This window comes from Octopus bimaculoides, chromosome 11 (genome assembly GCF_001194135.2).
Source record: "Octopus bimaculoides isolate UCB-OBI-ISO-001 chromosome 11, ASM119413v2, whole genome shotgun sequence".
Lineage (NCBI taxonomy): Eukaryota > Metazoa > Mollusca > Cephalopoda > Octopoda > Octopodidae > Octopus > Octopus bimaculoides.
In genome coordinates, this window is record NC_068991.1 from 3044056 (window position 1) to 3056958 (window position 12903).

At 39.8% G+C, this 12903-nt stretch overlaps 1 protein-coding gene across 1 annotated transcript in view; it reads left to right on the forward strand.

Moving 5' to 3' along the window:
- LOC106872109 (RNA polymerase-associated protein RTF1 homolog) overlaps positions 1-12522 on the forward strand; it is a 21501-nt gene extending 8979 nt beyond the window's left edge. Inside the window, exons 4-17 of the mRNA XM_014918973.2 lie at positions 146-338; positions 2017-2222; positions 2889-3123; positions 4067-4153; positions 4366-4456; positions 4956-5038; positions 5687-5882; positions 6302-6379; positions 7199-7320; positions 7958-8093; positions 8308-8385; positions 9785-9829; positions 10690-10819; positions 12305-12522. Of these exons, the coding sequence (XP_014774459.1) occupies positions 146-338; positions 2017-2222; positions 2889-3123; positions 4067-4153; positions 4366-4456; positions 4956-5038; positions 5687-5882; positions 6302-6379; positions 7199-7320; positions 7958-8093; positions 8308-8385; positions 9785-9829; positions 10690-10819; positions 12305-12411 (1787 nt within the window). The 3' untranslated portion in view covers positions 12412-12522. The remainder of the gene's footprint in view (positions 1-145; positions 339-2016; positions 2223-2888; positions 3124-4066; positions 4154-4365; positions 4457-4955; positions 5039-5686; positions 5883-6301; positions 6380-7198; positions 7321-7957; positions 8094-8307; positions 8386-9784; positions 9830-10689; positions 10820-12304) is intronic.
- Positions 12523-12903: the final 381 nt, after the last annotated feature.

A 12903-nucleotide genomic window follows, 5' to 3' on the forward strand; every position in this document is an offset into this window, starting at 1 on the left:
CCCCCAAGGCCATATGGAGCCCCAGTTGAGAACCACTGAATTAGAACCTGGCAACTACTGTTTCTCTCCATTTAGCATAGGTGTGTAAAAAATCTCAGCATAGTCTTTGGCACTAATGATGTTTCTCTCTCTCTCTCGTTGCCAGGTGAGGTGTCCGATTCTGATCACAATTCTAGTGAAGTGTCTGATTCTGAATCGGACGACAAATTCTTTGATGGCTACGACGAAGACTTGATTGGAGATGATGAAGATCGCAAGAGACTGGAGCAGATGACGGAGAAAGAGCGAGAGCAGGAGTTGTATAACCGCAGTGAACGAAGAGCAGTTCTTAAAACAAGGTTCAGTTTGATTTTTATTATTTTGTGTTTATGTAGTTATTTGCTTTTTTCTTCTTTAACTCTCTGAAACAGATCCTGTTTATTGCATAGATTTTGGCCATGTGACCGATGCTGGTGGCACGTAAAAAGCACCATTCGAGTGTTGGGCCACACAGAGGCAATGTGGGCAACGCTGGTGCCACGTAACTGGCACCTGTGCTGGTGGCATGTAAAAAGCACTCGTTACACTCTCCAAGTGGTTGGCGTTAGGAAGGGCATCCAGTCGTAGAAACCATGCCAAGTCAGGATGGGGTCTGATGCAGCCCCTCAGCTTATCAGCCCCTTGTTAAACTGTCCAACCCATGCCAGCATGGACAATAGATGTTAAATGATGATGATGATGAAAGAGAAGATTGGTAAAAAAAGAATGGGTCCTGCCTCCTCCAAACTGATATTCCTCATTCACCTCACACACCTACACCACCATTACCTCCATCCCCATCTCTGCCCATCTGACACTCTTCTTTCTCACTCTCACAAACTCACCAACCCATCCAACTCATTCACTCTTTTGGACCCTTCTGACCCCTTTTCTTATATTCATCTTCCTGTAACTTAATCATACACCCTGAAACCTCTTCACCATCTTCTCTCTTTTTCCAACTGGGGTAGCAATATATGTCTCCTCTACTGCAAAGACACCTTTTCCTGCCCTTCTATCATAGCCCCCCACCCTGACATAAAGCTACCTCCTTCCCTCAATACTGCACCACATCATCAGCTGATTGGTCTTGTTTGACAAGTTATTTGGTGTCCTCACTTGTGTGATGCCACATAAAAAGCTGTTAAGAAGGGCAGCATCTAGCTATGGATGTTGTGGTATTTGTTCTGTTCCTTTACCGTCTGAGTTGTAATCTCACCAAGATCAGCTTTGCCTTTCATCCTTTCAGGGCTGATAAGATACATACCAGTTGAGTCCTGGACTCAGTCTAATTGACTCTCACCTCTCCCCACAATTTTGGGTCTTGAACCTATATTTTTATTATTATTACCTCTGCCTTAGCGAAGGTGAAGGTGTTGTTTTCAGTCACATTTGTTTGTTTGTCCATGGACAAGATATCTCAAGAACTGGATTTGGATGAAACTTTCAGGGATGTTTGGCCTCATGACTGGCACAAACTGATTAAATTTTGGTATTGATCCAGTACCGAACAAGGATTCTGAATTTTTTTTACTTAATTTTTGAGAGTGGTTGGGTTCATTTTTAGTATTCTCGTTTGTGAGAGCAGTCGAGTTTATTTCAGATATTCTCATTTCAAAAATTATCTCCGGCTAATCGTTGAGAGGACGGTGTTGCCTTGGCAGAAGTTTGCGTTCTCTCAGTGCTCTTGTTATTATTATTATTATTATTATTATTATTATTATTATTATTATTATTATTATTATTAAGGTGGTGAGCTGGCAGAATCATTAGCACGCCAGATGAAATGCTTAGCGGTATTTCACCCATTGCTACATTCTGAGTTCAAATTCTGCTGAGGTCGACTTAACCTTTCATCCTTTCGGGGGTCGATAAAATAAGTACGAGTTGAACACTGGAGTCGATGTAATCGACTCATCCTCTCCCCCAAAATAGCTGCCCTTGTGGCAAAATTTGAAACCATTATTATTATTATTATTATTATTATTATTTTCCTAGGTTTGAAATAGAAAAGAAATTGCGACAAGCGAAAAAGAAAGACCAAAAGGGAAAGAAGAAATCTTCGTCTGATTCAAGTTCGCGACAGGTTGCCACACCCAGCCAGCGCAGCAAGGAACGCCGTAAGAACATAGAAGATAAGAGAGACAGCAAGATGTCTGCCTTCAAGAATCTGAAGGCCCGGAGAGAAGAGAAGAAAACTAAAGGTTTGTGTAGCATTTTTTTTTTGTTTTTTGCTGAATTTTTATGGGTTTGCAACGAGTTTGCTTATTAACATAGGTCTACATGTTACTTATTTTACTCCACAACTTTTTTTCTGCTTTTCTCGAGTCTGGCTTGTCTTTCCTGAAGGAAGGTCTTGTGGCAATGATTCAAAACTGAATCCTTGGATACATGATCAAATGCCACAAGCAAACCACCAGTTTCACGTGATTGGTCTATAAAGCGACCAATCAACATGAAGCAATGGCATGGACAGGTTTCCACAAACATTTTAGAATTTGGCTTCCGGTTCCCCTATAAAAACTGTTTGGGGCACATTTTTGTCTGCTAGACGATCCAGGAAGATGGCTCAGTAGGATGTAGCAGATAGATGACAGGAATCTCCATCACCACAAATATAGCACAATTGTTTCCATTTACACTGGGCAAGCTGTAGGTTGTCAAACTCCAAGCAGTATATCTCTTTCATATGTAATTATTGCTGTGGTTATCAGTGAAGGGCCAACCTAGTTTGTATCTGCAATAATAAAACCATTTGTTAAAGTGTTCACAGATGTTGTTCAGTTACTTCTACATGTAGCCCAAGAAACATAGAGAGAGAGAAATGTGTTGTTTCTTCTTCTTCTGATTTTGTCATTCTTTCTCCTCAGAAATCGCAATCAAAGAACAGCAGAAAAAGAAGCTGGCAGGGAACCATATCTACTCAGATGACGATGACGACGACGATGATGATGACGACGACGACGATGCTCCTGACAACAATAGCAAAGACGAGAGCAGTCGGAAGAGTGATCGAGAAGAAAAGAGCAAGAAAGCCGATACATCGTCATCGTCAGACTCCAGCGATGATCGGTCATCAGCATCCTCAGACTCAGACTCAGATGGGTAAGTGGTTCCATTCTATATATACATCATCATCATCTGATGTGAGGTTGTTAAACAGCAACAAACCAGCGCCACATAAAATTCATCATTGGTGTTGGTGTCACGTAAAATGCACTGGTGATGGGTGCCGTGTAAAAAGCACTCAATACCCTCCGTAAAGTGTTTGACATTAGGAAGGGCATCCAGCAGTAGAAACCATGCTGAAACAGGCAAATGGTGTCTGGTGCAGTCCCTGGCCTTGCCAGCTCTTGTCAAACCATCCAACCCATGCCAGCATGGGAAATGGACATTAGATGATGATGACGATGATGTTGATGAGGATGACGATGATGATGATGGTGTCTCAGTCCTAGTGAAGTTGCCAAGGAATTTGCAAGACAAAGTAAAAAAAAATGGGGGCTTTTTCTTTTTCCTTAATTTACTTTGTCTTGCAAATGCCTTGGTGCCCTGATCAGTGCTGGTATCAGGAGAAAAGCACCCAGTCTACATTCTGTAAAGTGGTTGGCCTTAGAAAGGTCATCCTGTTGTAAAAAACCATGCCAATTCTGACATTGGGGTCTGGCACAGATCTGCAGTGTTTTGGACCTTGTCAAACCATCCAACCCATGCCAGCATGGAAGGCAGACGTTAAACAATGATGATGGTGTGTGCAATGAGCTTCTTTGACATTGGTCAGCCCAGGGCTATAGCAGAAGACTTGCCCAAGGTACCACCCTGGGACCGAACTTATAACAATGTCAGGAACTGACCTTCTTGACCACAAAGCCATACCTGTACCTCCACTTACTGAAATCTGTTTTCTATATTTTTATAAACATTGTAATTCCTCATTTTCTTCATATTAACTTCTCTCTATCGTATTGCTCTGTCTTGTAATGTTTTCCTTGTCGTTGTTCTTGTGGCAAACAAAGTAATCCGTTCCTACCAATTCCCTCCATTGCAGTAGCCCAAAATCTCGCAAGAAAAGCACAGTCTACGCCACCAGGGAAGATCTCTCCAAAATTCGACTTTCACGGAACAAAATGGAAAGGTGAGCAGCACATTTCACATTTTCCTCGCTCTGTCTTTTTACTGGTTTCAGTCATTAGACTACGGCCATGCTGGGGCAGTGCCTTTCATCCCTTTCAGGGTTGATTAAAAAAAAAAAATACCAGGTGAGTACAGGGGCTAGTGTAATCGACTAATGCTCATCCCAGAAAATTTCAGGCCTTGGGCCTATTATTATTATTATTTTTATTCCAGGTGGTGTCACATGCCTTTTTTCAAAAACACTGTCATGGGTTGCTTTGTACGAATTGGTATCGGCAACCATGAAGGTCGAGCTATATACAGGGTAAGACAAATTCATCACAACTTTTACTTTCTGACAGCAGAGCCCTACTACAGACCCTCCGTTTCTGTCCCACCCACACATCATCTGTTGAGGGCACCAGCTCTTACTTTTAATAATGTCTCAGAGTGATTGACTCTTTTGTTGTTTAGCTTCTAATCTACTCTGATTGACATCCATCCATCCATTTGTTGTTCAGCTCGGATTCTATCCTGATCAAGCAAGCCTATTGTCGGAAGCTTTCCATTTATGAGCACCCTGTCCTTGGGTATCTGTTTTCTACTGTAGCTCTGGCTTCGTGGTTGAAGCAGTTTTGACCTTAGATTTGCTCGACCAGGGTTGACCTGCAACTAAACAGCAACAACTGCATTTTGTGATACTACAATGACCATCACAAGGTTTAATTCCTTATATAATCACCCTTGCCCCTGTTGGTAGCCTTAAAGCCTCTGCTCCTTGACCCTTTTATCTCCTCCATTCATTCTCTTCTTTTTTTCCTCAGGTAGCAGAAATAATTGATGTTGTGGAAACCTTGAAAATATATCAACTTGGCTCAGCCCGAACAAATAAAGGTGTTCGACTAAGGTAAGTAGATTCAAGAATGGTAATGGTGGAGGTTGTAGTAGTGTTGGTTAGCAATTAAATGCCAGTGTTTCCTTCGTGGATGCATCCAAGACGTCTTTTTGCAGTTGGGCAGGTGAAATGCTGTGTTGGTGATCAGCAGGTCAGGCACTTTACAGGTCTTTGGCATTAGATGACCATTGCTGCTGCTGCTGCTCTTGTCAACTCCGTTTCTCCCAATGGTTCCTTGCCTTCACTCCCAACAGACCACCAATGCCCGACCTGAGGGCAGAGCCTTATGTGCTTGCATCGGACTGATTGAGGGTGACATTCTTGGTCATTGTTGACAATGATGTACGCTGAGGACTGGCGAGCCAGAAGGCTGCACCAGGCTCCAGTCAGATCTGGCTAGGTTTCTACAGCTGGATGCCCTTCCTAATGCCGACCACTCCGAGAGTGTAGTGGGTGCTTTTTACGTGCCACTGGCATGAGGGTCAGTCAGACGGTTCTGGCAACAGACGCACAGACAAACACCATTAGACATTTATGTCTACAGATGTATCAAAGGAGTTAAAATGGTAGGGGTTGATGTTTTTTGTTTCTTTTACTTGAAAATCTCACCAGTCCATTCCTGTCCACTTAAGTTATTCTGCATTTCTTTCCTTTGAGCAGACATGGAAGCGCTGAACGAGTGTACAGGCTAGAGTTTGTATCGAATCAAGACTTCACAGAATCGGAATTCTTCAAATGGAAAGAAGCAATGGCTCATGCGGGCATGACGTTACCAACCCGAGACGAAGTAGAGAAGAAGATCTCAGACATAAACAATGCCTTCAACTACAAATTCAAAGATAACGATATTGAAGAGGTACGTGTTCCTCATTTGCAGCATTAATTAATTAAGCTTGTGAGTGGATTTGGTAGACGGAAACTGAAAGAAGCCCGTCGTATATATATATGTGTGTATGTCTGCTTGTCCCCCACCCACCACTTGACAACCGGTGTTGGTGTATTTACATCCTTGTAACTTAATAGTTCAGCAAAAGACATTGATATAATAATTACCAGGTTTGACAAAAAAAAAGTACTGCCCCAGCATGGCCGCAGTCTAATGACTGAAATTAGTGTAAAAGCTAAAAGATATTGGTTAGAAAGGGTGGTTTTGTGGAGGATGGTGTTTGATGAGTTTTCTTGTATCAGCATTTTTGATTTATAGAAAATGATGGCTTACGAAAAAAGGAGAAAACAACATTTGTTTTATTTGTATTGTTTTGTTTTTCATTTCAGATTGTAGCTGAGAAACAAAAGTTTAAGAAAAATCCCCACAATTATGCCATGAGGAAAACCCTTTTAATGAAGCAGAGGGTATGTTATTCTATGTGTTTGTGTTTTGATTCATTTTCCTATAAAAAAGGTCTGGGCATAATCTATCAAGCTATGTCCCCTGTGTGGATATTTGTAGCTACATTGGGGGCAAGGTGCTTACTTCTGGAAACATCCCAGTAACAGAAGGGGTGGTTACGTTTGTCTCTCTGCAGTACCTTGAACCAGTGACAAGGAAACCGAATCGATATTTGCCAATTGTGATCGCTGCTGGCTTCCTTGGATGTTACCGTTTCCTTTGGATATAAAAGAATGTATCGGTGCTGTCTTTTGTCAAAGGAAAATACTTCAGAGGCAGCTGGTGCTCACTGAACGAGGGGTTATGTATGTGTTTGTGGGTGTGTTTTTGTATCTCCTCGTCTTGACGTCACAAGATGTTTGTTAGCAAGTGTCACTGTCATGTAAATAGTGTCATTTGTTTCCAGTCCAGATTTGGCTGCTATTTCTAGCAGGTTTGAGTGACCATACAGAAAATTCCTCATTGACTAGGCTTCATCATCATCATCAGCATCTGTTTTTCATGTTGGCATGGGTTGGACGGTTTAACAGGATCCGGCAATCTGTAAGGCTGTGTCGAGCACCAGTGTTGGCTTTGGCATGGTTTTTATGGATGGGTGCCATTCCTAATGCCAGCCACTTTGCAGTTTTAGACTTAATTGCTATCATTAATATAATGGTGATGATGATGATGATGGTAGTGATAATTGGTACATATGGAATTAGAACTGATGATGTTAGTGTTGCTACTGATGATGATGATGGTGCTTGCATTGTATTTTTGTTGTTTTTGTTGGTGTGTAGGATCAGGCAGAAGTGGAAGGTCAGAAGGACAAGGCCAAAGATCTGAATAAACAAATTGAGGAATTGGAGGAGAGGGCCACAGAGCTTGACCGACGTCGTACCAGTAACATTAACTCCATCAGGTCGGTCACTGCTTTTGTAAACTGTTTATCTCTCTCTCCCTCTCTCTCTTGACCAGGATGACTTCAAGCAGTTTCACTTGTGTTGGGTCGGTCACTGCTTTATATATTGCCTAATTCCACTTTCTGTCCCCTGTTACGGCACTGTGTGTCTGTTCTCTCTCTTGCACATAAACATATACATACTTGCCTGTATAGAAACACACACACACAAACACACTCTCTCTCTCTCTCAGTTATTTGAGTGCAAGAAATGTGATTTTTGTACTAGAATAATCAAGTGCCTCTTGTAGAATTTGAACATACAATGTTTGTGTCAGCAGTTTAGCTCCACCAACATCAGACCTTTTATTTTCAAAGCAAAATCTGGAGTCAACATTTACACATTTATACACTCTTACACTGTCAGTACATGCATGTCAATCAATATGCACACACAGTCAAAACACCGTCAAAATACATATGCAGTCAACACAAGCATCCTGTCATTTGACTTAAACACAGACTCGGATGCTTCAACAGGAAAGTTCTCTTACAATCTTACATCAATCTTAAATGTCCTTGAAATATCTTTCTTTAGCCGTTTCCAGTTTGTGTTTAATTCTGTGACCGCTTAATTACTGTTGTCTTCTCTCTTTAGTTACATTAACCAACGCAACAGAGAAAGAAACATGATTGAAGCCGAGAAGGCTGCCATCGTGGAAGGGGAAGCTGCCCGCAAGGCTGAGGCAGATCCGTTCACCCGTCGAGCTTGTCGGCCCAGTTTAGTTACAAAAGTAAGTTTTTCTCTCTTGTTAATTAATACAATTAATTTTTTTTCCCTGCAAAATAATCAAAATTTTATTAACAACATATTCTCTTGATTTTAATTAACAAGAGATTGTTTTTTTTTTTTTTTCTGATTTCAATATTCTTCTTTCTCGCTTTAAGACTTCTTGTTTTATGCCAGCTTCCACCATGTTTGAATTCGATGTTGTTCTCTTCTTGCAGGTCCGTGACCCTGAGATTTCATCAATAATAAAAGCAAAAGTAGCAGAAGTTAAAGCAGCAGAAGAGAAAAAGAAACGAGTGAGTGACTTGACTATGGCATTGTTTGATTCTTTATAGTATTGTTGTTGTTTAGCCACGGGTCAGTCGGGATCCATCAGATATACAATCAAAGACGTTCCTTATTTAACCACATGCCAATTGGGATCCTGCTGATATACAATCAAATTGCAAAATCTATGATCTTACACTGTTTGTTAATTTTGTCCTTGATAATTATATCTGGTCTTTTTGCATTAATTTTTATCTTATCTTTTACTTGTCTCAGTCATTGGACTGCGGCCATGCTGGGGCACCATATAGAAGAATTTTAATCAAATGGATCAACCCAGTACTTATCTTATATTTTAAAATCTGGTACTTATTATGTCAGTCTTTTTTGCTGAACTGCTATCTTACAGGGACATAAACTCACCAATTCTGGTTGTCAAGTGGTGGTGGGACAAACACACACACACGTGCGCGCATGCATATATACATACGTATGTACATACAAAACAGGTTTCTTCCAGTTTCCGCCTACCAAATCCACTCACAGATCTTTGCTCCTCGCAAGACTACAGTAAAAGACACTTGCCCAAAGTGCCACGCAATGGGACCGAACCCGAAATCATGTGGCTGGGAAGCAAACTTCTTACCACACAGCTGCCATGCCTGCACCTCTGGTCAGTTTTTATAGGGAAGTCTCATAAAATCCTCCAACTCCTTTGTAACCTTTTTAGTTTGTGTTCATACTTTATTATTATTATTATTATTATTAATTTATTACAGCCTTTAGAAGAGGCTGTAATATATTGAACTGACATCTATATATCTAGTTCAATATATTACAGCCTTTTGTAAAGGATGTAATAAATTAAAATTATTATCATTATCAGCTGAATCCATAGTGAAGATTACCCTGCTGGTCTCCTTTAACCAGGAGGGCAAGGCAATTTTCATTTGTCTGGTGGCTGTAGCGAAAGAGGTGGTATGGTGGACCCGTTTGAAAGGGCTAAAGTCAGACACTTTCCTCATCAACTTTTTCAAGTTCCTCTTGAAAAGGAAGATGAGAGGGAAGTGTTATCTCGTAGCAAATTTGTTGAAAGGTGGGGGAATATTGGTAAAATGGCCAGTATGAACGGACCAATTCTGGGATTACACATGTATTAAAAAAAAAAGGAATATAAAAGCAGGGGCTCTCACCCCATTTGACCAGGCTCCCGTAGCTTTTATAGGTTTTTCCACGAGTAACCTTTCAAAGCGCCTCCCCTTATTGGGACTTTTTTACTTGTTAAATTTCTCTTATCATGTTTACACGGGGCTTTCTTTTTTGCAAAACCCTTTGTTCTTATCCTGTGTTTGTCCTTTGGTGTTTTTGATTTATATTAGCTCTTGTGGCCTATAAAACCAGAATTAATAATTATGTTATCTCCTGCAGGAATCAGAAGCCAACGGAGGAGAAGCTGCTGTAGAATCAAAACAGGTGAGTAGTGATCCTTCATCCATCTTGATTACGTTACAACATGTGAACAACTTACCTGAGTAGCTGCCTCTCCTCCTCCTCCTCCTCTCTTCCTCCTTCCTCTCAGGCAAGACTGTTTAATCGTCTGAGTCGCTCCTTACTACTTCTCCCTACCACTTCAGTTATTGTTATCTCGATAACTAAAGTCACCCACATATTATTTTGGTCAGTCTCAGCAAGGGATGTTTGAACAAAAATTCCTGTAGAAAATCACTATTTATAAATCTCACAACCAGAGATATTCAGCAACAGTACTTTGGAGTATTGAGTCCGAGTTATGTCCCTTTAACTCGTTAATGTCTTGAACCGTTTTTGTCAATTGTGGCGTCAATAAAATTGGAGCCAAAATATTAGAAGAAATACCTTTTAGTCAAAAACCGTTAGTGAGCAGTGTCCCAAAATAATCAGAGTCCAAACACTAGTTAAATTATTATTATTATTTTTTTTTTTTACATACCTGCAGCATGTTCTTAGTCACATAAATAACAGCAAACTTAAATAATGACATGAAACACTTCTAATTCTAATTGAAATATGTGTGCAGTGCTTGAGGAGACCTATTGAGTACATCAACATCAACATGGAAATTGCAGTTGTGAGCCCTGTACCAGTGGCACGTAAAACGCACCACCCGAACGTGGCCGATGCCAGTGCTGCTTTGACTGGCTTCTGTGTTGGTGGCACGTAAAAAGCACCATTTGATCGTGGTCGATGCCAGCTCCTCTGGCCCCTGTGCCGGTGGCACATTTAAAAATCACCCACTACACTTTTTGCATAGAAATTCTCTCAGTAGCCAAGACATTTCTTTGTTTCTCTTGCAGAATCCTGTTCCTGTGGACAAGGACAAAGATAAACCAGATGTAAAGAATGTTCCAGAACGACGAGATTCAGAAGATCTTTATGCTGTACATGATTTCGATATCAAAATAGACTTAGAAGTGCCCATGTCAGGTGAGTGGAAATTCTGCTTATTAATTGTTAATTAAACCTCCTTGTTGTTATAATTGGCAAAAATGGTGATATTGTTATTGATGCTGTTATTATATAGCTCCTTGCCAGCAGGATCTCTGGTCAAATGCATTCCAAGTGTGACTTTCCTTTCTGATTAAGGATACTCAAAACTACATTGTACTATGTGTCCTTATTCAAAACGAATAGGGAAATTTTTGGGCTGTTATTTCCAGCAGCTCAATCAAACGTGTAGGTCAGTCATGGACAAACTGTTGCCAGTGGAACTTTCTAAATGGCACACCTGACAAAAAAATTACCTGGAATTTTTTTGTCATATAACCCACTTCTCAAAAAATGGCAGACCATGCCTAATGTAGATGTTACATGGCTGCTGTTTCTAGCATTTCTTTTGGTGTTGATGCCCCTCGTGTTGTTGTTAACAATGCTTTGTGATTGCTTATATGTTGTCCCCTTCTGCTGTTGATAGCTTTATCATTATTCTCTTTAATGTCATTATTTACTGTTCCACCCCCACCCCATCCTTTTTCATAAACTGTAGGGTGTAATTTTAGAGAGATTTGAATATTTTGATGAAATCTTTTTAAGCCGTTTCCTTCCCATGGAGCATCAGTCATTGATGACTTTTCTCAACTTTGGATTGTCTTTTCTGTTTCTCTCCAATTAGCGCCTTTGCTTCCTTACAATGTCCCTTCAGATTTGGCTTTGAAAGTTAATGAAGACACAAGATATGAAGATATCGAAGACATTAGTAACATTTGTATTACCTCCCCTTTTCCTCTTAGCCCATAAAATTACTTCAAGAACGCCTGGATTAGCTCCCTTATCTCTCCCACTATCATAATTTAGTCTGCCAATGTATTTATAATATGCTGTGTGTGTGTATAAACAGACAGAGCTTTAGGCTTTAAGTAAACTAATCTAATTTTAGAAGACAGTGCTGTTTTACTGATTTCAACTCTCCCAAATCATTTCAAACTGGGGGAGGCAGGACACCTGTCCAGTTTTCATCTTGTTATATAAACAAACTGATGAAATTGGATTCTATGTATTACTCTATATTTATTAAGTTTTTACATCGATTTTCCTATGGCTAACCTCAAACTGTGAATTATTAGTGGCCCCTTTTTTTCTTTAAGGTATTCTATGATAAAAGAACCATCTCCAGCTTCCTTAAGTTGAAATTTTTGCATGTCTCATGCACACACATTATGCATGTGAATCTTGTTACATGAGTCCATGAAATTTCGAATGTAAAAGCAGTTTAAATGTTCCCCTCTTTGTGATAGTGCAATGGTGAAGAAGTTCACTTTTCAATCCTGGGTCCCATAAAATAATCAAGTCCCTGGGCTTGGTTACTAGTCCCCTCATCCCCAAAATTTCAGGCCTTGTGCCCAGAGTAGAAAGAATTATTATTGTCGTGTATTTATTTGTCGTGAATTAATATTTCTATTCAATCGATTCCAGGATCGTCCATTGTGGCTTACAATCGAACCGCGCAGCCTGTGAAAGAAGTTACCCCACGGAGGTCCTTAAATTTAGAAGACTACAAGAAGCGGCGAGGTTTAATATAACATTGTGTGAATGGGGGTGGTCGAGTGAGCCTGTTGCAAGCAGGCACTTTGTATGATAAAAACAAAACAAAAAAAAAATCAAAAAGGAAAAAAAAACATTACTAGACTTTTGGTAGATGTGTTTTTTTTTTTTTTAAATTCTTTTTCCAAATTTCCAGTTGACTTTTCTGGTTGAAGTTGATTTTTTTTTCCAGATATCATAATTGTGCCATCATTTCCTCATATATATATATGTATACATACACACACAGATATGTGTATGTATAATGTGTGTGTGTGTGTGTGTGTGTGTGTGCATGAATGTATGCATATATGCATGTACTTCTATTTATATATACACACACATACATGTATGGATATATATATAAATGTGTATATGTATACTGATACATGAATGTGTGCATATGTTTATATACATATTAATGTATGTATGTGTGCATACATGTATGGGTGTATATATATATATATATATATATATATATATATATATAT